The sequence below is a fragment of the Rattus rattus genome, chromosome 9, assembly GCF_011064425.1.
Source record: "Rattus rattus isolate New Zealand chromosome 9, Rrattus_CSIRO_v1, whole genome shotgun sequence".
In the NCBI taxonomy this organism is placed as follows: domain Eukaryota; kingdom Metazoa; phylum Chordata; class Mammalia; order Rodentia; family Muridae; genus Rattus; species Rattus rattus.
Window position 1 is genome coordinate 47,704,615 of NC_046162.1, and position 24,082 is coordinate 47,728,696.

The 24,082-nt window shown below is 45.4% G+C and overlaps 1 protein-coding gene across 1 annotated transcript in view; it reads left to right on the forward strand.

The window, feature by feature from the left end:
• Stx8 (syntaxin 8) overlaps positions 1-24,082 on the forward strand; it is a 233,929-nt gene that overhangs the window by 137,167 nt on the left and 72,680 nt on the right. Inside the window, exon 7 of the mRNA XM_032911651.1 lies at positions 4,696-4,797. Within this exon, the coding sequence (XP_032767542.1) occupies positions 4,696-4,797 (102 nt within the window). The remainder of the gene's footprint in view (positions 1-4,695; positions 4,798-24,082) is intronic.

Consider the following 24,082-nt stretch of genomic DNA (forward strand, 5'->3'; position numbering starts at 1 on the left):
TCTTGTGGTGACCTCCAATGATAAAATTATTTTTGTTGCTACTGCATAACTATAATTTTGCTACTCTTACGAATCATAATGTAAATAACTGATATGCAGCATATATTATATGTGAGCCCTGTGAAAGGGTCAGGTCGTTTGGCTAGAGAACCACTGCTCTAGGCTAAGTTCAGGGATGATGGAAAGAAACCCCAGAGAGAGTTGTCACTGAACACAGGCAAGCATTATGAATGAACTGTTAAATGATACTGGGTGATTTTCTTAGGCAGGTGTTACATATAGATAATTGGCAAACTTGGCTTCTATCCATTTACATTTTAAAGAAACAGCCCATGACAAGATTATTCAGTGCTTTTATCGCAGGCTCTGTTCATCCACTGCCTTTATGACTTCCGTGTTCTTTATCCCATTGTGTGCTGCACTCTGCTAGGGATGGGAAATAAAGGGGGAAATAGAAGGTTATGTCATGTTCATTCCGGAAACGAGAGACCCACAAACAATCAGAATACCTTGCGTAGGCTCTGTGGGTATGGGGAGGGCCCTGTGACTTGCAGGAGGCTGGAGGAGGAAGGCACCACTCTCTGCGCCTCTCTCTTGCAGTTGCCCACCTTTTTCTGCCTTCCTTGGTTACCTGCACTGCTTGGCATTTTTAGAGACTTTATCCTTATTTATATTCATGCTATAAGAAAAATGGTGACTCATGTTGAACAATTCATTTCCAAATTAGCCTTTAAAATAGGGAGGCAGGAGAAAAGTCTCGGTTGCAGAAAGTAATATATGTTCAACGTTAGTGCGAGGAATACAGGAAAGCACGAGGAAGAACAGTCACAAAAGATCCTACCACCTAAGAGCAATTGTCATGAGCTCATTTCCACAGCTGCATGCATCCCTATAGGCATGCAAATACCAAAGGATAGATGGAAATAATTTCATGTAATTAAGATTCTAATATATATGCTATTTTAAATGTCATTTAAAATACATTTAAATGTGCTTTAATTTCACCTTTTAAAGATTAGCATAAAAAAAGAACTTTATAGAAAGGATCTTTAAAGAGGCAGTAATTACTAAGTGGTAAGAATTACTAAATGCTCACCAAAATGACATAAAACATTGAGGTCTTAATGATTTTTAAAAGTTACAAGTTTCTATATATTTAACTTTACAGCTTACTGTGACTTGTAATAAATCAGTCTGCCTCTGTCTTAGGCCTGAAAGCCATCTTATAATAAAAACAAGCTAGATTCATTCCTGTTTGTGATTAGATCTAGTTCTTAAGGATTAGGCTGTGCCTTAACTACAAATTGTTCTGTACTGTCTGTTCCAGTAATCAACAACCATGCCATTGTTTCAAAAAATTGTTATGACCACCTTGCTATGCCTACCTTCTTATGACTATGATGTTATGACCACTTTCTTACAACTACCTTGCTATGCCCACCTTGTTATGATCACCTTGTTATGTCCACCTTGCTATGCCCACCTTGCTACACCCATCTTCTTATGGCTACCTTGCTATCTATGGCCACCTTGCTATGCCCACCTTGTGACCACATTGTATTGTTTCAGGAGTTTTTGTGACCCAACTTGTTCTGCTTATGTTCTGCTTCTGTAACTTTTGTCTGCCAAATCCCCCCATTTGGAAACTCTACTCCTGGGCTATAAAAACCTTTATCTTCCCCATGTCAAAGACTGATCTCTTGAACCCCAGCTTAGGTAGAGACAACCAATGTACAAGAGTTAAAAAGCTTGCTTTAATTAATTCGGTCATGATTTTGGTTGATGGCCCTTCTCCCTCATGTGTGGGATTAACACTTGCCATAAAGGATGAGAGGGTTAAGTCCTTCTCTTCCTGTCTTCCCCTCTCACACTGCTCTTTAGTTGAGGTTGTATTGTCACATGCAGATACCTTCGTGGTATTGTGGTATCTAATCCAGATATTTACTTACTTTTAGTTTACTATTTAAATGGATTCAATTCTAGTCAATGTCTCTTACATTAGAATCTTGGGCTTTGAGGCCTGGATTTGTCTTTTGCTCAGATAGTCGTCGTCGTCGTCGTCGTCGTCGTCGTCGTCGTCGTCTTCCTCCTCCTCTTCCTCTTCCTCCTCCCCTTCCCCCCCTCCTCCTCCTCATTCTTCTTCTTCTTCTTCTTCTTCTTCTTCTTCTTCTTCTTCTTCTTCTTCTTCTTCTTCTTCTTCTTCTTCTCCTCCTCCTCCTCCTCCTCCTCCTCCTCCTCCTCCTCCCCCCCCCCTCCCCCCCCCCCTCCCCCCTCCTCCCCCTCCTCCTCCTCCTCCCCCCCCCCCCCCTCCCCCTCCCCCTCCTCCTCCTCCTCCTCCTCCTCCTCTTCTTCCTTCTTCTTCTTTTTGAACAACTAAAACTTTTATTATTTGCTGACTTTGGAGCAACATTCTATCTCTTCATGGAGGTCTCAGATTATGGCCATTTTCCCTGAAGAAACAGACTTTTGCTAAAGGATGCTTTACATCCATATGTAATGGTTAGTCAGTCTAGCATCCACGACAGTCAGTATAGTGCTCACACACCTTGCATCAATAGTGTGGGTGTGCTTCTCCTGAAGAAAGATGGTCTGACAGAGAGAAGAAAGGAGGAGAGAGAGACAGAGGTAGAGAGAAAGGGATGAATAATCGTATGGTTGTTTTTCTTTAGGTAGAGATGCATATTATAGATTATATTATTATATATATTACTATTATACATATAAGTGTTATGCTATAACAATATTTAACCGTCCATGAGTGTTCAAGGAAAGGATTATACAAGGTTTTGTTATTACAAAAGAGATGGGTTTATGGTAATTATTATATCACATCCAAAAAAATGGTATTATATAAAGAACTGTTCTCTTCACCTGCAAAGAATATTTCTCCCAATATCATCATTTCTGTTTTGTTTTTGGTGCTTTTCATTAATTAATTTATTCATTAAGTTTATGTCCTGATCAATGTGCCCCCTCCTCCTGGGCCCCTTCACAAATTCCCTCCCCCATCTCCCTTGCCTTCTCCTCTGAGAGGCTGCAGGTTCCCCTGTGTTTCCCCTCGCCCTGGCACATCAGCCTCTGCAGGGCCCATCTACTGAGGCCAAATGAGGCAGTGCACTTAGGGCAATGGATTCTACAGACTTGGACCAGCTTTAGGGACAGCACCTGCTCCAGTTTTTGGGGGACCCACCTGGAGACTGAGGTGCACATCTGCAGCGTAAGTGGGGGCATTAGATCCAGCACATGTATGCCCTTGGTTGGTGGTTGTCTCTGGGAGCCCCCCAGGGTTCAGGTTAATTGACTGTACTGGCCGTCCTTCCCCCAATACTTTTGGAGGAGACTCCAAGCCCTGCCAATGTTTATCTGTGGGACTCTGCATCTTTTTCACTAAGCAGCTTGGTGAAGCACCTCAGTTGGGAGTGATGCTAGGCTGTCGTCTGCAACCATAAAAGAGTAATATCAATAATGTCAAGAATCGGTAGGCTGGAGAGATGGCTCAGTGGTTAAGAGCACTGACTACTACAGTACTGACTGCTCTTCCAGAAGTCCTGAGTTCAAATCCCAGCAACCACATGGTGGCTCACAACCATCTGTAATGAGATCTGATGTCCTCTTCTGATGTGTCTGAAGACAGCTACAGTGTACTTATATATAATAAATAATCTTTAAAAAAGAATTAGTGCTTGCCCATTGGATGGGACTCAAGTTGCCCCAGTTGTTGGTTGGCTATTTGGCTATTCCCTCTGTCTCTGCTCCAACCTATCCCTGCATTTCTTGAAGGCAGGATAAATTTTTTAGCCGAAAGTTTTCTGAACAGGTTGATGGCTCTGTATCTTCATTGGGGTCACCGCCTGGCCACAGGAAGTTGCCTCTTTGGGTTCCACATCCCCATCACTATGAGTCTCAGCTAAGGCCACTCCTGGGATCCTCCCTCAAGAATACCTCACAATGGCTTCCACCAACTGCAGATATTCATCCACCGTCCTGGCCTCTATCTTGTCCTCCCCACACCTGATCATGTGTGTGGCACTTCCCTCCTTGTTTCTCTTCTCTGTGGGCCACAGCCCTACCATACACCAGCCGCTGGCTACAAGGCTCCAATGAATAAAGCATTATTCCCTCAGAGAAATCTCTGTTGAGTGATCGGTTGCCTCAGTTTTTCCTGGGATGTTGAACCCGCTCAGCTAGTCTTGCCGACAGCTTGCTCAGAAGTAGCTAAGGCCACCCGTGAAGTTTTCTCTACCTGCCTAAGCTGAAATTTGCCATGTGCCCCGCTCCTCCATTGTTGATGTCTCTGTTTCCTGTAATTGGATTGTTTTAAACTAGGTTTAAAAGCAGACAAATAGTTTTTCTCTTTTCTGTTAATTTTTAAAAATGTATATGAGTGCATGTGTGTGCACGCACACATAACGGGGTAAGTGGAGGTCAGGGGACAACTCTGTGGTGTTGCTCTCCTCCACCCTTATGTGGCCAGGCATGTGCGGAAAGTGCCTCTACCCAATGAGTCACTTTGTCCGTGCCGTGCGGGTTTACTTTTTATTGCCATTTTTCCTCTTTTTCTTTTTTGTTTCTGCCTTTCTGAATCCGAATTTCAGTTTTCAAAGCATAATCGTGAGTCCATGCCTTGGCGCGGCAGAAGTACCACAGCGGTGGAACTGGGGAGAATTAACCAACCCTCTCTGCTCTTCATTCTAGAGATCATCGATGACCTTGCCAACCTGGTGGAGAACACAGATGAGAAGCTTCGCACTGAAGCCAGGCGAGTGACCCTGGTGGACAGAAAGTCAGCTTCCTGTGGTAAGAGCTGCCTGTGCTAATCGCTAAAGTGCTTAAGTCTCGTTCAGACGAAACAGCTAAGATTCAGAGGGCGTAACAATCATTCTTTTAAACTCTGAGCAGGGAATTGATCCGTTTTATAGAAATGACGGGTTTGGGAAGTTGTCTACAGTGTGCAGTTTGATGGTGAGTCTCGTGAGTTTTCAAGGCAATTTTGTTTTCTTTATGCTTTTTTATTTTTTTTTTTAACCATAGGCTTAAGTAGTGAACTCGTGGTAGAACACCTAAGAGCAGCTTCCATCTCCAGTATGACTAAGATAAAAATCCTGTGTTTGGTAATTCTGTGTCTGAGTCACTCTGATTCATGGTGCTTGTCAAATAGGGATCTGTGTGCTGATAGGAGAGTCTACCTGAAGATTTTGAATGCTGATTTCCAGGCCTTCAGCGGCTCCCACCGAGGAGGTCCAGGGTAGAGTTCGAGAGTAATCATTATTCATTGTACATAGCCTGTCAGGCTTGGTGGCACACGCTTTTGATCTCCAAACTCAGGAGACAGAGACAGGAGGATGTCTGTGAGTATTAGGCCACCCAGGGTTGTATAGTAAAACCTTGCCTAGAAAAACAATAACTAGCCAGGCATGTTGGTGCATGCCTGTAAGCCCAGCACCTGAGAGGCAGCTGGATCTCTGTGAGTTTGAGGCCAACCTGGTCTACACAGAAAGTTCCAGGACAGCCAGGGCTGTTACACAGAGAAACCTTGTTTCAAAAACCAAAAAATAAAGCAAAGAGAAAAAGAAAGAAACTAGTAATAGGACAAGAGAGAGGCCGTGCACAGCTGTTGGGATGCAGGCACCTGTCACTATGTAGCAATTCTGACACAGTTTTTCTGTGAGGTTGCAGCACGTTGACCCAAGGAGAGTGACAAGGAGCTACATTGGGAATCATCGTCTAGTTTTTGTTCGGTGCTTTGTCTCATAAAGGTTCGCCAGATCTATTAAGCTGGTTTGTTTATATAAAAGAACAGTAAAAGTTGAATGATCTTGACACACTTGGTCCATCGTCTGGCTTTCTTCTTGTGAGAAGTATAAGGACATCCAGCCCTGTCCACATCATCCTCACAAGGTTGTCCACTTCTTTTACAAGGAAACCGAGACCTAGCAAATTCAGGTTTGTGCGAGAACCAAACCATAAGAGATGGAGGTGAGAAGGAACCCATATTTTTTTATCTTCAAAGTTTCAGGATCTAGGTGTGAAGGACAAAGTTCTTGCGGACAGGAATTTCATAAGGGTGGTAAGGCAGAGATGAGGCTTTGCTGAGGCAGGAAGCAGAAAGACTGCAGGAGCAGCTAGTGGCTGGGCTGCAGTCCGTGGGAGCGAGTGAGGGGGCCAGAGGAACAGGACCCCAGGAGCTAATGCCCACAGGAGGTCCCACAGAGCTCCACTCCTCTGAGCTTGACTACCTGGCATCTCCTGTTGCTCCCTTCTCTGGAAACTTGGTGTAGCCTCCATGCCTCATAGTCTTTTGCATTTCACATACCTGCACAGCCAGCACCACATGGATGCTGTGGTCAGGTTCTGCACGTAGCCTGGCACCTCTTGGACTGCAGCTGCAGTAGCTGTCTCTGTATGCCTTTGTGGCTGAATCTGAGAAAACCCTTCCCTAAGCAGTTTGGTTTGGTTGCTTTTGAACAGAGAACTCCTCAGTGAACTCTCATTTCAGGCTTTCTCTTTTTTCAAATGCTTTACAGTTACACAAACCGAAGCCTTGGTGGGTACCTTAAACAAAAAAACCTTAAGGTATTTTTCCTCTGATTCCAGTATAAGAGATTGAACTGAGACTTCAACCCATGATCCTCCTGTCTCTACCTTCCGAGTGTTGGGATTACAGGTCTGCACCACCATGCCTAGCTTATGTGTTGCTGGGTATTGAATCTAGGGGTTTTTGTGTGCTGGGCAGGTGTTCTGCCAATTGAGTTACATCCCTAACCCCGAGAGGTCTCTCTGTAATGGCAGCATCTCTTTAACAATTGCAGCTGCCTTATCTGAACTTCAAACTGGCTCAGAAACTCTTCCTTCCCACACCTCATCCTTCCAGAATATTCTGCTCACTGTAAATGTGACTACAAGCAGTGAGAAATAGCCAAGCCACTTCCTAGATGTTACATTTTGTAATTAACTCCACCAGAAAAGTTATTATAATATTTTATTTAATTCATCCTCACTCAAATTCTAGGAAATGGACAAATTGAAGCCAGACTCATTGCCAGAATCTGACAGGAATGGCCTCTAGTCGTAAGGCTCAGTGGGGTCCTCAGCAACCTCATGGGCCTTGCCTTCGCTGTCCTTAACTCTGTCAGCACTCGGCTCACCAGAACCCTCCCAGATGGTTCCTTATGCTCAGTGCTCTGAGGTTTCATTAGCTGGCCACTCCAAACCCTTCTACCTTCTTCTCACAAACCAGCCCTCAGGCCTGGGAGCCACTTGGTCCCGCTGCCCTCCTCAGCACCGTGATCACGCCTGACAAGAAGCAACCTAGGGGAACAGACGTTTATTTGAGCTCATCCTGTGGAGGCAGTCTGTGGCATGGGAGCAGTCTGTGGCGGGGTAGGTCGGGAAGAGGCACGCTGGGAGCAGCTCATAGCTCAGTGGCAGGAACATGAAGCCGTTCATCCACTTCTGGACAGAGCAGGAAGCAGGAAAAGGGAAACACTGGTCTCTCCTTTCTTTTTCCTTTTTCTTTTCTTCTTTTCCCCCCTTTTCCCTCAAATCAAACCCCCAAAATGCTGACTGCCAGTGGCCCCCTCTCTCTGCTTGCTCATCTACTGTTGGAGAACGGGGAGGAGCTAGTCCCATAGCCACGCCTTCCCCGCCGAGGTGGGCAGTAGCTCCTGAAATGTGAGCTAGATAAACCTCTCTCTCCTTGAGTCGCTCCCCTCAGGTATTTAGTCAGTGAGAAAGTAGCTCAGAGGCTCCCCCACCCCCACCGCCCCAGAAGAGCGTATTTATCCTAGGTGATGACATACATGAAGACCACAAATGAGCAGGAACTGGCAATCGACCGTGAAATCTGCATAGACCTGTAGTATTGGAATGATCAGATGTGCAGTAAAAAACTTTGCTTTAAATTTTTGTTTTACATTAACTTTTTTTTGTGTGTCAGGAAGAGTAGGTGTTTTTGCCACAATGCATGTGTAGAAGTCAGAGACTTCTGCCAGTGCGAGTAGGTTCTTTACCTCGACCAACTGTGTGGTCCTGAGAATTGAACTCAGGTCAGAAGGCTTGGTAGCGGGCACCTTTACCTATTGAGCGATCTCACTGACCCTCGTTTGCACATTAAAAATATTTACTTACTTTTACCTTCTATGTATGAGCTTTGCCTGTATGGGAGTGCATGCGTGTGTGTGTGTGTGTGTGTGTGTGTGTGTGTGTGTGTGTGTGCGTGCATATGCATCCTCATGTGTATACCATACATATGCCTAGTGCCCATGAAGGCCGGGAAGAAGGGCTGCTCAGATCCACTGGATTGAAGTTGTAGATGGTTGTAAGCTATGGATGCTAGGAACCAAACCCTGCTCTGTGAGAGCAGCCAGTGCGCTTAACTGAGCCATTGCTCCAGCCTCTCAGTCTTGCTCCCCCGGAGCTGGGGACCGAACCCAGGACCTTGTGCTTGCTAGGCAAGCGCTCTACCACTAAGCTAAATCCCCAACCCCTCAGTCTTGCTTTTTAATTAAAAGGCTTGAAAGGACCTAAACAGAACACAAAAGTATAAAAATGTAACATCAGTTATTTGAAAAAAGTGCCAAATAGCACTTCTGTAAATTAAAAATAAATGAAACTAAAAATTAAGTGTTCATGTTTGGTACCAGCAAAAGAGAGCCAACCAGAGCACAAACCTGGGAGACAAGCAAACCCAAATAAATTCTATTTCCATACGTAGTAGTATTGAATGCTGTGGAAGTTAATTTTCACCCTTAGTAACAACGGCATCTGAGGAGCAAAGAGATGGTCCAAAAGCCTCAGAAACAGCTCCTCTCAGAGGCAAGGCTGGGTTTGCCATTTAAGTATGAGCACATGCAAGGTGTGCAGGGCTTGAGAATCAATCTGATCGGCTCACCCGAGTGTCACTTGATTGCCGTTCACAGGGCACGCTCAGGCTGTGTAACTCGGAAGCAGAGAGCCAGGTGTGGAGAGCAGCCGGCCCATCGTCCTGTAGGTCAAAGGAGGGCAAAGCTAGGTCGTAAAGCATGAAATGGCTTTTTGTTCCCCCTGGCATGTACGCATCTCGCATGCCAGCCTGACATATCAGTCATAGAGGCTTGAGCAGGGAGCGAAGTTCTAGTTATAAATACAGACCCCAAGGGGCCACACAGGAGAAGGGCCGAGTGATGAATTTGTTTGTTCAGTTGTTAACAAAGGTCCAAGCACTTCTTTGTGGTCCTTTCACTGCAGAGCCTGCACTTGGAAATTTTTACCAAGATCTTTGTGTGTTTTTTCTCCCTCTTCCTTTCCCAGCCCCTCTTCACACACACACACACACACACACACACACACACACACACACACACACACACACACACACACACACACACCCCCTGTGATAACATCAAGTAGAAAATAATGCTGTTCCCCCCCACCCCCTAGATTATAAAGGCACGTTAGGCTGATAGGTTCCCCTGGCTCCTTGATACATCTTCAGACCTGTTTCTTGTATTAGAGACATTTACATAGAAGCGGGTCTTTGTAATTGCAGTTTAAATATTCAGTGTGGCTGATCCTCATTAGAATTCAAAATAGAACCTTGTCTGAGTCTGAGGAGAGCGCCAATTGTGAAAGGCCAGACTAGGAGTTCTCAATGACTGGAGCCCTGCTTCTCGAGCACATTGACCATTACGTAATGTTGTCTAAGCACAGCCATTGTGATGTTAGCGTTCCTGTGTTGCTGCGGTTGATAATCAGCCCTGCTGATCTTGCACAGCCACTATCCCCACCTGGAACCACTGGATCTACCTGCAGCTCCCCTGGAGGTGCAGCGGGGTCATGGGCACAAGAAGTGTAGTCCAGAATGGGTGGCCCCCACTTGCAGCCTGGGTGAATAGGAGAGTCATTTGCCCCTCTGTATCTCTTCTTTTGTGCTTTTTTTTTCCTTTTTTCTTTTTAAAACAAAGATAGCAAAGACAAATGGACATCTGTTACTAAACTTTAGACTGAGCAGTGCCTCAAACTCTAAAACTTTCAGACTGCAGACATAATGCCTCAAGTGGAAAATCTCATCCCTGGCCTCAGGTGATGAGTTGCTGTCAAAATGCAGTCGTACCCAAACAGTTGTGCCAAATTACCTCAGGTTGTGTGCATACAGTGTATGTGGAACAAGAAGTTTTGTGTTTAGACTTGCTTCCTTTCCTCACAAGATCTCATGTTTATGTAAATTATTTTAAAATACAAAAGCATAGCAAAAATCTGAAACACGTCTGGTCCCAAGCAGCTTAGATAAGGGATGGGGTATTCCGGCCACAGTAATATACCTGGTTACTCTGGTGATGCGAGGAAGGTCATGCAGGTGCCATGGTAGTCAGTACTAGTTAGTTCTCGAGATCAGCTATGTTAACCTGGTGACTTAAGTTGGTTGGTGACATAGGTAAGACTTGGAGGCACATATCCTTTTGAAACCAGCACAGAAAAGCCTTTAAGAAGAACAAACTATATATAATACTATATTATTAGTATATATTATAAAACATTATTATATAGAGATAATTGTAGATCATGAAGTTAGCATCTTCTTTGAATTAAAAAGAGGTTTGTCTTGCTTACTCCCTCCCCAACCCTCACTTGGTCTGCTCCTCATTTTTCTTGATTCTTTTTCCTCATGCCATTACATCTCCCCTTCCTGTGGGCAGCCAACAGTGGGCAACTGTGGGAACCCAACACTTCTGCTTTGCAGACCCAAGTTTGCCTGAATGCCCAGGCCCGTCTTTAGCTCCCAGCCAGTCTTTCATGATGCCCCAACAGCACCTTGTCTCTGTCCCTGACCCATGGACGTGAATTCTTCCCTACAACTAACTCCGTTTCTTCTTCATCTTCTTTTTCTGTTTCTAAGTAAAGTCTCATGCAGTCCACTGGCTTAGGACTTGCTGTTGTAGCTGAGGATGACCTGGAACTCCCAATCCTCCCACTGTAGCCACCTGAGCCCTTAGATGATAGGCAGACTCCACCACTCCCACCTTCCTGTTTGCCAGGCTCCCCACACCTTTCAACCCTTCATTTGCCTTCAGGAACCAGAGAGCAGAATCCTGCCTGAGGTAGGCAGCTGAGACTAACCAGTGGTGGTGTGGAGAGCAGAGCAGACTGGTTCCAAGTGGAGGGAAGCCAGGGGCTGCTGGGTCATCTGGGTTTGACACTGTCGTTTCGTTGTTTGTTTGTTTGTTTGTTTTTCTTTTTCCAGACAGGGTTTCTCTGTGTAGCCTTGGCTGTCCTGAAACTCACTCTGTAGACCAGAACCACCTGCCTCTAACCTGGTTTCTGGGATTCAGGGTGTGTGCCATCCCATCCAAAGAGTACACATGGACAGACCCATGGCTCCAGCTGCATCTGTAGCAGAGCATGGCCTTGTTGGGCATCAGTGGGAGGAGAAGCCCTTGGTCTTGCCAAGGCTCAGTGCCCCAGTATAAGGAAATGTCAGGGCAGGGAGGCTAGAAGGAGTGGATGGGATAGGGGGTTTAGGGACAGGAAACCAGGAAAGGGGATAACATTTGAAATGTAAATAAAAAATATCCAATAAAAAAAAGAGTGGGTACCATCCACCTGCCTTGGGTTCCTGGTTGCTGGGATTAAGGGTGTGTGCCACCACTGCCTAGCCGTTGTTCTTAAAGAGAAACCTGAAGTCTGGGTCCTTAAATGAAGTTTCCCAGTAAGTTAGTGTTGACAAGAAATTGACACTTAAAAGGCACCTTGTATCCCAAATAAAGTGGACTCCTGTGGCCCTTTGGGATCTCTCTCACATATGTGATTAGCCCCTCAGCCCACTCTGTCCAGCTTGGCTCGCTCTCCATCACTTCCTGTTCTCGTCCTGCTCTGTCACATTTAAGTGAAAATAACCAAGGCACTGAAGTCTCTCATTTGATATAGAAAAATCTACATAATATTGACATTGCTAGTGGCCACTGCCTTGGGGCTTTAGTATATTAATTTAGCATCCACCCAGCAATTGGAATTGCAAAATAAATAAGACAGATTCTACTCCTTAAGGAGTTCTTTTATATGTAATCTGTTTTCATTCAATTTCAAACTATTGCACACCTTTCTAAAATAGTCTAGGGGAAAAAATCACCAAGGAAATAATAGGAAGTAGTAAACTGATATATTAAACAAATAGGAAACCTGCTTGTTTAACCCAAGAGAATGGCCTGGCAGTCTGCTGTGTTCATGGGTATTGCTTGGTAGTCATTCAGGGGCTAACTGGCCAACTCAGAAGTTCCCTGTTCTTGGCCCTCACATACTCTACATTGAAGTTTGTGTAATGCACGTTAATTATTGTAGTCAGAATGCCCTTTATATGTGACCATATCGCTGTTGTCTGCCTGGTTTTGGGGGGAGCCTGTTTCTTTTCTCACGGCATTTATTTGGGGAATGAGATCAGGAGGAGCACTAAGTTCAAATGCCAATGCTGCAACTGAATCCAGGCAAACTAAGCCCTTGAGAGAAGCACAGAATTGGAAAACCTTCGCCTAATAGGAGGTGATTGATAGAGGCTGACAGCCCCAGAGCTGTCAGAGGCCATGACCGCCTCACAAGCCTCCGTGCATCTCAGGGTCTACTGGAGGAGGCACTGACTTTTGCTATCATCAGAGAGTCAGACTTGACCACAAATACAATCATTTCTAGATTATTGTTTTTGCTCAGTGTGGTGCAGAATGATAAGGCATTCTTCCTAAGAGCAATTTCTGTTCGTACTGAATACTAATCGCACTGTACAGGCCTTGATTGTGACATTACCGATAAGTGCATCTGTGTGTGTCCTCTGGTGATCTGTGTGGAGCAGTTCATCTGCTTTCCCTGAGGGAGCAGCTCCTCCTGGGTAGGGTGAGAACTGTCCGCAGTGCTGGGACCGAATGTGCCTTCCGCTGGGGCAGAACTGGTGGGAGGAAGAGCACTTTGCTACCCGAGCCTAACCTTTTCCGAGTTCCTCACGCTCCATCCACATGTTGACTGTCTTTTATATTTGTAAACCGAAATGAATTGGCTTCTAGTTGTGGCTGGAATTACCTAAGCTGGAGAAAGCTTGAGGGGCCCCAGGAACCACTTCTCCTTTTCATATGTAAAATTGGCTAAGTGCTCATTGTTTCATGCAATCCAGTAATTTTTCTTTTCCATATTCCTCCACGATGAGAATCAAGCTGCCCACTCCTCCCCTGCACATATCCCCACCCCCATCCCGGCCCGTGACTAGGCTCTCTTGGGTTAGCCTTTCCTGCTGGGCGGCCACTGCTATGTTTGTTGTGTTTGTAAGGAAAAGCATATGCATTGAGTAATAAGAAAGATTGGGAAAAGTTTGAATGGAAGTAAAGGGAAGTTTTGGTGGGCTTAATATGTGTTAGGACAGGGAAGCAAAGGGCTGGATACGGGCTGCTCCCTTGGGCTCTGCATTCATAACTGGAGATTCCTTTGCTTTGCCTCTCCAGTTGGCACGATGGCCCTTAGACGACAATTGTTAGCTACATGTCTGAATGTGACCTGGAAGAAATTCCCAGGATGGTAGCATTGGATGCAAGTCCCTGTGCCTCTTCTCTAAAATGTGTAACTGTAGATGAGTCAAAGGGTAGCTGTGCGTCACTAAGGCACGGTCATTCACAAGGGTCACCCTCTTTCTGCATTACTCAGTAGGAGATGCTCGCCTGCATCCATTGTTCTCTTGGCTGCTTAGTGCGTAGCACTCTTGCCTGGTGTGTGCTCACAGAGTGTGTGCTCACAGAGGGAAGTACTCGTGTAACATTAGCTGCAGTGCTCCATTGCTTAGGAAGAACAATAAGCATTGTCAAGTGAAGTTAAATAGAAACGAAATTAAAGCGGCCACAGCAGCAAACAGCAGCGTTATGTTCGTTGTATTTAGAGAGTTTAACAATGAATGCATCACCACCTTAATTTGCAGCTCTGCACAGAGTATCTCTGCCTGCCACACTCATTGTTGTGTCAAGAGCCTCAGAGGAAGCAGCTCCATTGCAGGTCGTGCCTGAGGCTCAGTGACAAAGACCTGTGGCTCAGCTGCACCCACAATGAAGCAGATGCCCTCTCGAGGCTGTGTGTGAATAAAGTAAGGAGTGTTTGGGAAGTGTCAGGAAATTCGTACAAGTTAAAAATAAATAGGGAGGGGTTGGGGATTTAGCTCAGTGGTAGAGCGCTTGCCTAGGAAGCGCAAGGCCCTTGGTTCGGTTCCCAGCTCCGAAAAAAAAAAAAATAAAATAAAAAATAAATAGGGACTGGAGATGGGGCTCCGTAGCAGAACACTTGCCTAGCTTTTGAAGAGCCCTAGGCACCGTCTCCAGCCCTCTAGAAGAAATGAAGGAAGAGAGAAAAAAGAGGAGAGAGAGAGAGGGTGAGGGAGAAGAGTGGGAGGAAGGGAGGGAAGGGGGGTAAAATCGATGCCTCGCCTTTACTAGGCCCTTTTGAAACGCAGTTTTGTAAGCCCTGGTATTAGCTTTTAAATAACGTGACTCCAGATGTTGTTGCATTAGGAAAGCTTTCGATCGGCTCTGGGGATCCATTAGTTGGCCCCAGCAGCACCCTGGCAGTGAACTGGTATCTATTTTTTTGGCTCACCTTTGCTTTCTCCTTCAGAGTCAGGCAGAAATGACAATTTCCAGTCAGTGAACCATGCTAAATTCCTTGGAATAACTGATTCGTGGTTCATTTAAAATCACTATTGGTTTTCTCTGCCTGTGAGCCTGAATACTGAGGCCAATTTCTCCAGATTAGCAGCAAATTGATCTTTAGGTCAGATGTGGGTGTCATCTGGGTCTGTGGGACAAGCGTCCCCCACAGCAGCACCGCGTCTCTCACCCCCGGTACTGACGTGCCTCCGTGGGACGTGTGGCTTGAGAACACCTGGCTACTGAATGGCCCCCAAATAGTCTTTGACTCCAGATAGCCCATGTTCCTTTTAGCCCTTAAAGTAGTAATTCCTTTAGAAGCAACTTTTGTGCAGTTGTAGTTTTTTTGAAAGAACAGTATTTATTGCAAAAAAAAAAAAAAAAAAAAAGGCATCTAATGTGTTTATCATTTTGCTGACTTTTTATGTGATACAAAGGAAATGAAAAAGTCCATTTTAGACAATGAGTAGATACAGAGGCGATGGTGGCCCACCAGTGAGAATGTACTTACTGTCACCCAGCTGTGTCCTTGTGGATGATGGGATGGTAAATTTTATGCTGTATAGATTTACCACAACAAAGTGCTTATTGAACAATGAATAAGTAACCTGCTGTTCACGACTCCATGAAATTACGACACAGCTGGAATGCAACATTTCTGAAGTTCCTGGACGTCTGACACAGTGCAGTGCGCACGTCGCTGCTGCGCCCATGGGTTTAATGTAGCAAATAGGATCTTTATTATATCTATTTGTATTTGCTTAAACAAATAGAAATAGGAACAAAGAGAATCGTAAACACTCAAAGGTCATCTTCAGTGTACATGCAAGTAGAGGAAGAATTCTTACTGTTGCTCCCCATTAGCCATTTTGTGAGGAAGCCTAGAGTGGAGTCTCATGTTGTTCGGTCTGCAATGGCTTTTTATCCTATGACCTCTGACATTACCCTTGTCTGACCTCAGTCACGTTGACTCCTCTTGGTGTATTCTGTATATCCTGTGAATTTAAAACGCCTTTTAATCCTCACTATTCCAACTGCCATCTAAGAATCAGGGGTGTGCCTTTCCTTTTCCTAGGGTGGCAGTAAGATGTCTGCCTTAGGCATTGAGCCTTTGCCTCATTTTGGGGTTTTGGGATGGGGTCTCACATAGCGCTGGCTGACCTCAGATTTGCTATGTCGCCAAGGCTGACCTTGAACTCCTGGGATTAATCTGTTGTTTCACAGACTCTGTTTCTTAGGTTAAACTTACAGTTCTTCTAAAATGTACTTTGTTTTTTTCCTTCCCTCTCCTCCAACACCCATGTTTCTAGTTCTGTTCTTCTTACTACAAACCTGATTTGAACTGTCGCCCGTGGCCCTTCTCGTACTCTTTCCTAAGCTGTTTCTGGCCCCCCCCCCCCCCCCCCGTAGTTTACGATGGCTCCAGTCAGCTTGATGCTCATCACGAACTTAGATTTTTTTTTTCTCTCTCCTCATGAGATTGCCTTTTTGCTAGAAGGTGCATAAATAGCAGGCTTCGGCAAATCTTTATCGTCTTTTTTAGAAGTTCATAGGGTGTATTTTCATCATATCCACTGCTTCTTCCCCACTTCCAGCCCCTCTCGTGCCCCTCAGATCCATGTCCTCTGTAATGATCATGGTTTTAGTATGTCTGTGAAACCTACTACGTCCAGCTAGTGCTGCCTGCATGTGCTTGGGTATAGACTGAACACTTGGGCATAGACAACCCATCGGTGTGCTTGACCCTGAAGAAAACTGGTTCTCCCTCACTAGGCCACCATGACTAGCTATAGCTCTTCAGCTAGCAGCAGGGCCATGAGACCCTTCCCTCCCCCGCGGCCATGTAGGAACATCAACTGGTGTGGTCTTGTACAGGCATTGCTAAGTGTTCATGGATGCAATATCCGGGTCCTCTGGTTCTAACAGTTTTCCGCAACGTGGTGGGTACAGGAGTTGTGTCATAGATGTCCTATTTGGGGGTAGACAGTCTACCTTCTCTTATCCTCTGCACTCTGATCACATTTGATCTCTGTAATTGTCCCATCTGCTCTATGCAAATGCAAATGCAGGGGCATTAGCTGCTATGGGTTTAAGGATAAGCGCTAGGAAGACAGGTAGAAACAATATCAGTTAGCAGAACGGAAGTAGTAGGTTCCCTCTAGGGTTATAACCTCTCCAGGTAGGGGCTTTTGATTAGCTTTATAGTACCAAACATGAGTTCCCTCCATGATTGAATGAGTCTTAAGTCCAACCAGGCAGCTGTTGGTTCTCCCCAAAATATTAGTGCCACCATTACACTATTAAGATGTCTTGTGTGTCCCATAGTAAGGGTTTTATAACTTTACAACTAGCTAGGACTGTGGGTAACTTTTCTCCCTTGGCAACTTGCCTAGCATCTTCTGATAACTATGAATGCCAGTACCAGAGAGGAGGCGTCCAGGTCAGTACCCAACCAATCCTTCCAAGCCCCTAACTAAAATGTGTGGTTTCTTCAGCAACAGGATGAACAAGTAGGCATATTGGAGGCCAGAAGACAACTTTTAGGAGCTGTTTTTTCTTCCATTGTGGATATCAGGGATCGAACTCGGGTCTCAAGATGGCAAAGCACGTGTTTTGCCTGCTGAGCCATCTTGCTAGCCTGGCAAATTTTTCATGAGGAAAACAAAGAGGGGCCTCTGGGGCTGTAAATACTAAAAACCAAACAAAGCCATATTTGTAAGCACTTCGTAAAGTGGAAACTGCCTGTAATGCAATATTCTATCTGGAGGATGGGCGAGCCAACTGCAGGAGCCACTTCTGATTCTCGTCAAGCTGAGCATTACTTGGTTTGGACAAATAGAGTCAGTTTGTTAAAGATGAACCAACTAGTTAAAGAGGTAGAGGAGACGGGGGGTACACTTACTGATTTTACTAGTAGCGTCACACAAAATGGACCCAATAGTATTTCAAATTCTGTTTCTAACACTCATGTCAAAGCCCAATCACATGTGTAGCTTTGCTACTGGTAGGAAACCTGTCCGGCTCCTAAGGACAAAAAGAGATAAGGAGTCTTTGATGAATCTCTGCTTGGAGATTTGAGGTTATCTATCCAGTTTACCTTCCCAGGACCACTGTGCTTACCTTGAGGGTCGTGACTTTCACAAATGTTAGTATCTTGTTTTCCTTGTTGAAAGTTAGGAGCCCAAGTTCCTATGAGAGTATGCTAGACACAAGCCTAGCCAGGTCCCTGAGCCAACAGCCCTGAAGCACTAGTCGCCCCGGAGGGAGCCAGTTTGGTGAGCCCTGGATTAGACCACATGGGCTAACTTGATGGAGACAGAGTTGCCCATTCCCAGACCACATCTCCAGCTCTGTGGGTAGGGACTCTTCCATGGATTTTCTATGCTCCCCTTTCTTCTCTTTCTAGCTCCCCGTCTGTTTCCTGTTTTCTTTCTGTTCTATCTTTGTTATCTTTCTCTGTTCATCAACTCAGTCATGATTACATGTCTAGAAGGTCTCATGCCTGAGCTCCATCCCACCCTCCCAGCCAACACCCATAAAATGCTACCATTCCCTGGTTTGTTTTGTCTGTCCCAGACAGTCAGTGTCTCTCCCTGATGTGTTGTAGAACATGGATCCATCTGGAAGTATGTTATAGGCTATAACAGCACAGAAATAGTCCCCAAAAGTACATTTAAGAAGTGTCACTGTGTATCTTTATGGTACATTCTGTACCTTATTTTTGAAAACAACTATGTGCAAGTGTCTTAAAGAAAGTTTTGCTATGTAGCACAAGCTAGCCTTGAATTTGAGATCCTCCTGCCTCAGTGCCTTTCAGGCCTGGGCACCATGCCCATCTTTCTGCTATGCACTTTAAACTGTTTTAGTCTGTGAGTTAATACCTAGCGATGTGGCATAACTATGCAGGCCTGCAAAATTAATGACCTAACAGCCAACTCAGTGCCATCCTATCAGAGAGTGAGTGAGTGAGAGAGAGAGAGAGAGAGAGAGGGGTGTACTTTTGGTAATTCTAGCAATGTGAAAACTATTTTCTTTATTTTTAATTTTCAAAATTAAAGCATGATCATCTCCCCCTTTCTTCCTCCACTCCTTTCCACGCACCTCCCCACTTGCTCTCTCTTTCTCAAATTCAAGGCCTCTGCTTTTTAATTGTTGTTGCATATATATGTATTCCTAAATGAGAGAGTGGGAGGAGAAAGGTGAAGTTTCCCCCAAATGAGTTCACTTTGGGAAGCAGCTGCCACGTTGAAAAGGGAAGGCCAGCTACTCTGTGGCCCTCCTGGGATGGCTATCCAGACAGAGCCGTTAGCACTTGGGATGGGCTCCTCGACCCATGCTTTGCCTCTGCATCTGGACTCTCGGAGGGGCCACAAACAGCCTGCAGGGCTACTCGACAGAAACAGACAGAGAAATGCAAGCCGTTTCCTCCTCTTCCTGTGCCAGCTGTCAGGGAGCCTGCAAAAGCAAGCTGCAGCCACCAAGCCCCGGTGTGAGGGAGCAGTGGAGAGCAGGTGCTGAGCGGGGAGACCATGGGCAGTGCCTGACACACGGACGCCCTATGCGAAGTGATAGGGATGGAGGCTCTGCAGAGTTTCCACAGAACCCCAGCTGCTGAATGTCTCTGATACGCCTTTCCCAGTTACTAGGTTCTTCACAGAGCTCTTGAACAGTAGGAGAGGATTCCATGCCATGTTCTAAAGGACCCTTCGGTTTGGAACTGTTAGTCAAGTCTTGCCAAGCACTCTAAGTTTAAGAAAACCTCGAGGATCAGATGGTCTCTAACAGAGCAAGCAGCATAGTCACCTTGAACTAATCGCAGGGATGACACCATTTCCACTGTTGCCAAATGGACCTGCCACCTAAACTTTAAATAGCTGCAGATCCCTGCAAGGAGCAAGGGTTGAACTTAGTGACCTGCAATCAGATTGACTTCCATACATCAGCCATTTCCTGTCTTCCTCTTTGCAGGGGAGAAAAATTGTGAGAAACATTCTTTGGTCGGAAAGCCATAAATGGAAAGAGCCCCCGGCTAACCCCCTGCAGTTTCACAGATTGGAGCATAGACCTGAAGAACTGCTCCATCAAGTGAAATTAAAAGACAGGCGGGGATGTGCAAAAACTAGCAGATCAATACAAGATCCAGACCTTGTCCAAGGAATAATCATGAAATGACACGAGTACTAAGGACAGAGTGACAGTTTTGAGAGAGCTCACTTAACAACTAGTTTAAGAAATGGGGCCGAAAGGTTCTTGAACGTGGTGCATTGATGAACACCCCCAATCCCAGGATCAAGAATTTGAGTCCATGTGCCAGTGAGAAGGATCATTGCTTAAAAATGTCCACCCCCAAGCCTGACAACCACCAGGACCCACGCAGTTGAAAGAGAGCCAACTCCCACAAGTTGTCCTCCAACCTACACATGTGCACTGCGGCATGCACAAGTGTGAGGGTGAGGATGCACAGACGTGCGCGCGTGCGCGTGCGCGCATGCGCGTACACACACACACACACACACACACATTCTAATTAAAGTGTAGGAATGATTTGAGGCTAGCCTGGGCTATATAGTGAAACCCTCCCACAAAATAGCAACCACAAGAACCCATAGCCCGACCTAACTCCCCACAGGCTTCCCAGGTAGGTCTGGGAGAGCATGTCTGTCTATCAAAGGATCTGATACCAACATCTCAGCAGAAACACTGGGCAGCCATGCAATATTAGGAAGCAACTGACACCTGCACTTTCCTGAAGGGGAAAGTAACCCTAGAAAGATCCGGGTACCGGGAAACTAGAGAGAGAAATAGCGCTAACTCCAGGATGATGGCAGTGGGAGACCCTGCAGCAGACTGAGACAGGCCAGGCAGGAATAGCGCTGGCAGAGGGAGGTGCAGTGCCTCCTGCCTGTAAGGCCAGCACTCAGGTGGTGGAGGCAGGAAGCTCAGGAGTTCAAAGTCAGCCAGAGCTACGTGAGACCCAGGACAGAACAGAACAAAAGAACAAAAAGACTAAGAGGGAGTAGATCAGTGTGCTTCCCTGTATGAAACATTTCACTAAAAGCTGTGGGAGGGTGTGAGATTAAGTAAGAGTGAATCCAAAGAACTGCAAAAGTGAGGCAATTAATAACTCCAGGAAAACAAAAAGCAAAACAAATCAGCAACCACGAAAGCCCATTGTCAGGTTTAGAGCAGTTGGTGGAAGAAAAGTAGTGATGCTAGGCTTGGGATAGAGCTCCATGGCAGAATGCCTGCCTGGCTTAACTGAAACCCCGGGTTAAAACCCAAGAACTGTAGATCATCTGTATTATATCTATGTTGATTTTTAAAAGTGCATCCAAAATTCCACATCTCCATGAAGGATCAATTCGTTAGCCTAAGGACAGGGAGAAACTCTTCCTGTCAGCTAACAAATTCAAAAGAACGATATTTTCAAGATCACCTTTTGGACTGGAGAGATGGCTTAGCAGTTAAGAGCACTTGCTGCTTCTCTAGACATGCTAAGTTCAGTACACCAGCCTCGGTGCAGGGCAGCCCACAGCAACCTGTAACTACAGTTCCAGGGTGGCCTGATGCCTTTGCCTTCCATGGACACCTGCACTCGCTTGCGTGTTCCCACACACATAATTAATATGTTAAATTAAATATATATTTGTAAAAGTCACCTTTTTCCAGGTATAGTCGCATGCAGCTCTAGCCCTGGCCACTCAGTAGGTTGAGCAGGAGAATTATGTGAGCCTATATGAGTGTGAAACCAACCTAGACGAAATAGTAAAACCCCATCTCAAAAGATGAAAAGACAGAAAGAGTAAAGTCACAAGTAAGAGGTTTTGGGAAACAGGGATACTGAGCCTTCAAGGTGTCTCCCCGTGAGTTATTAATTACAAAGAGAAAAAAATGCTTGTGCAAAGTTATGGAACAGCAAGACCTGCAGGTGGAACCGGCAGCCAGAGGTTCCGACCTGAGTACAGTGGGAATTGATACATCACCTCTCTATTCTTTTTAATGCCAAAATTATTAACTTGAACAAAGAGAGTCCACAAGAGCAGTTCAAACTGAGGACAGTCTGAGAGACATGGACCATCAGTGGTCATGAAGAAAACGTAAGGATGACTGTAGATGCGTGACTATGAAAGGCTGTGTCTGCTCAGTGTGCCTGGGATTTTCATTGGATTCTGGGCTTAAGAACATACACAGCACTGGAATGCAAAGTCAGAAGCTTGTGAGTTAAAGGCCAGTCCCTGTTTCAGAGAAATCCTGGGGGGTAGCTCAATGGTAGAGCACTTAACTGGCATGTACAAGGAAGGCCCTGGGTTTGAAATGCAGGCCCTCCAATAATAATAATGGCATGTATCTATTAACAATGACAAGGAAATAAAAGTACCCAACTAATAGCACACTAATGGGTAGGTGAAGAGTGGTCGAATGTGGACTGTGTATTAGGCAGTGTATCAGCAGTTGGCTCTAAAGAAACTGTCGGATATGACAGAGGTACTGTGATTATGATGCCATTTAGGTATGTGCCCTAATGCTCAGTTGACGTCGCCTACAGTCGCCTGAGGAGGGAATCTTTAGGCTGAGGTCTAGGGGCCGTGGGTGGAGAGGGTTGGGTTCATTATTAATTGATGCAGGAGGGCCCAGCCTACTGTGGGCGGTACCATCCCCAGGCAGGTGGACTGCATGAGAAGCTTGTAGAAGGTGAACCAGTGAATGAGTCAGCAAGCAGCATTCCTCTGTGGTTTCTGCTTCAGTTCCTGCCTGCCTTCCCTTGGTAGTGGGCTGTGTCCTGGGAGTTTAAACAAAAACAAGCCCTTCCCTCCCCTACATCACGGTGATCATGGTGCTTATAGCAACAACAGGAAGCAAACTAGAACAGTGTGTTGCCCAAGGCATCGTGTCTTTGTATCTTGCTTTCCAAAGTTGAAGCATACTGCACAGGCAGAGAAAATTAATGTTAATCATTTATTTATTGAATATATTAATTATTTATCAATTAGCCTAAGTTATCCTGTATTATACTGTCTTTTCCAGAGGTTTGAAATCTTTCAAAATAGACTTGGAAAAGGAAAATGCACAAACATAGACAATGAAGTTTCTTATAGGTTCATGTCTTAGTTTTAGTGCCTTTCCTAAAAGAAGGACAATGTCTAGTGACACTCCTAGGTGTGGCTCTGATAAACCCTTTCCTATCTGACCTTCAACCACAGGAAGTCTTTAAAGACAGGCATAATTTTGGTGAGAGCAAGGCAAGGTAAAAGGGCTAAACACTCCACACAGGGATCTCCAGGCCTCAGGACTGAGGAAAGCAACCCTGACTGACATCTCTCTGGGCTCTTCTCAGAAGTGCTTCCTCAAGAAGTCATGGGCCAGAGAGACTACAAATAAACTGCTTGCTGCCAAGCCTGATGACTTTAGTTCCATCTCTAGGGCCCCAACCTGATAGAATGAGAAAACCAACTTCCACAAATCGTCCTTTGGATTTTACATGTGGGATGTGGCATGCATGATCCTAGACCTCTCCCCACTACACACACATAAAGAAAGGATAAATCAGTGTAAAATTTTGCATTACAGGGTCACAAGTAGACCAGGCTGGCCTCGAACTCATCGAGATCCTATGTGTCTCTGCCTCCCTATTGCTGGGACTAGAGGTATGCGCCACCACACCTGGCATAAGAATCTTTTTTTAAAAAAAGAAGCCAAATCAAAGGCAGGCTCACAGAAACACTTTAGTTGTAGTTCTTGCTGGCCTTAAACCTTAGTTTAGGGTTTTGTTTTGTTTTAGTTTAGTTTTCAAGACAGGGTTTCTCTGTGTAATAGCCCTCCCTGTCTTGTGTCTCGGAACTCACTTTGTAGACAGGCTGGACTCAAACTCACAGAGATCCATCTGCCTCTGCCTCCCAAGCCGCCGCCACCTGGCTCTGTGTAGGTCTTTATCCTTGACGTCATAGGTGGGAAGCTTTGCATGGTCAGCTTCTTCTAGAGCAAGCATGCCGAGAACAGAGATCAGATCTTGGGATTGTGATGCTGAGAAGCTGGCCCAAGACAGCTTGATTGGACTTCCTTGAAAGGCACTAAATAATGCAGAAAAGGGTTTTCTGTCTAAGCTTTTCAAAAAGACTTGTCAGCCAGGAAGATGACATCTGAATAGGGATACAAAGTGTACTGTGAATGGGATGGCTACACTGCGCTTGCATTTGAGTCCCTTATTCAATACTCACATGCCTGGGGACAGTAATAGAAACATCATCTGTCACAATAAATTCCTCTGTCTTGGCAGCTCACAGCCCCTTACAACGTAGCTGCCAGTGTTCTTTCCACAGGAGGTTTAACACGTACCATATACTGGAATACTATTCAACCATAAAAAGGACTGAATGATAGCTCCTACACTCTCTGATCCGTTAAAGAAGCCACATGCAGACAACTCCACGTATTGCACAGCTTCC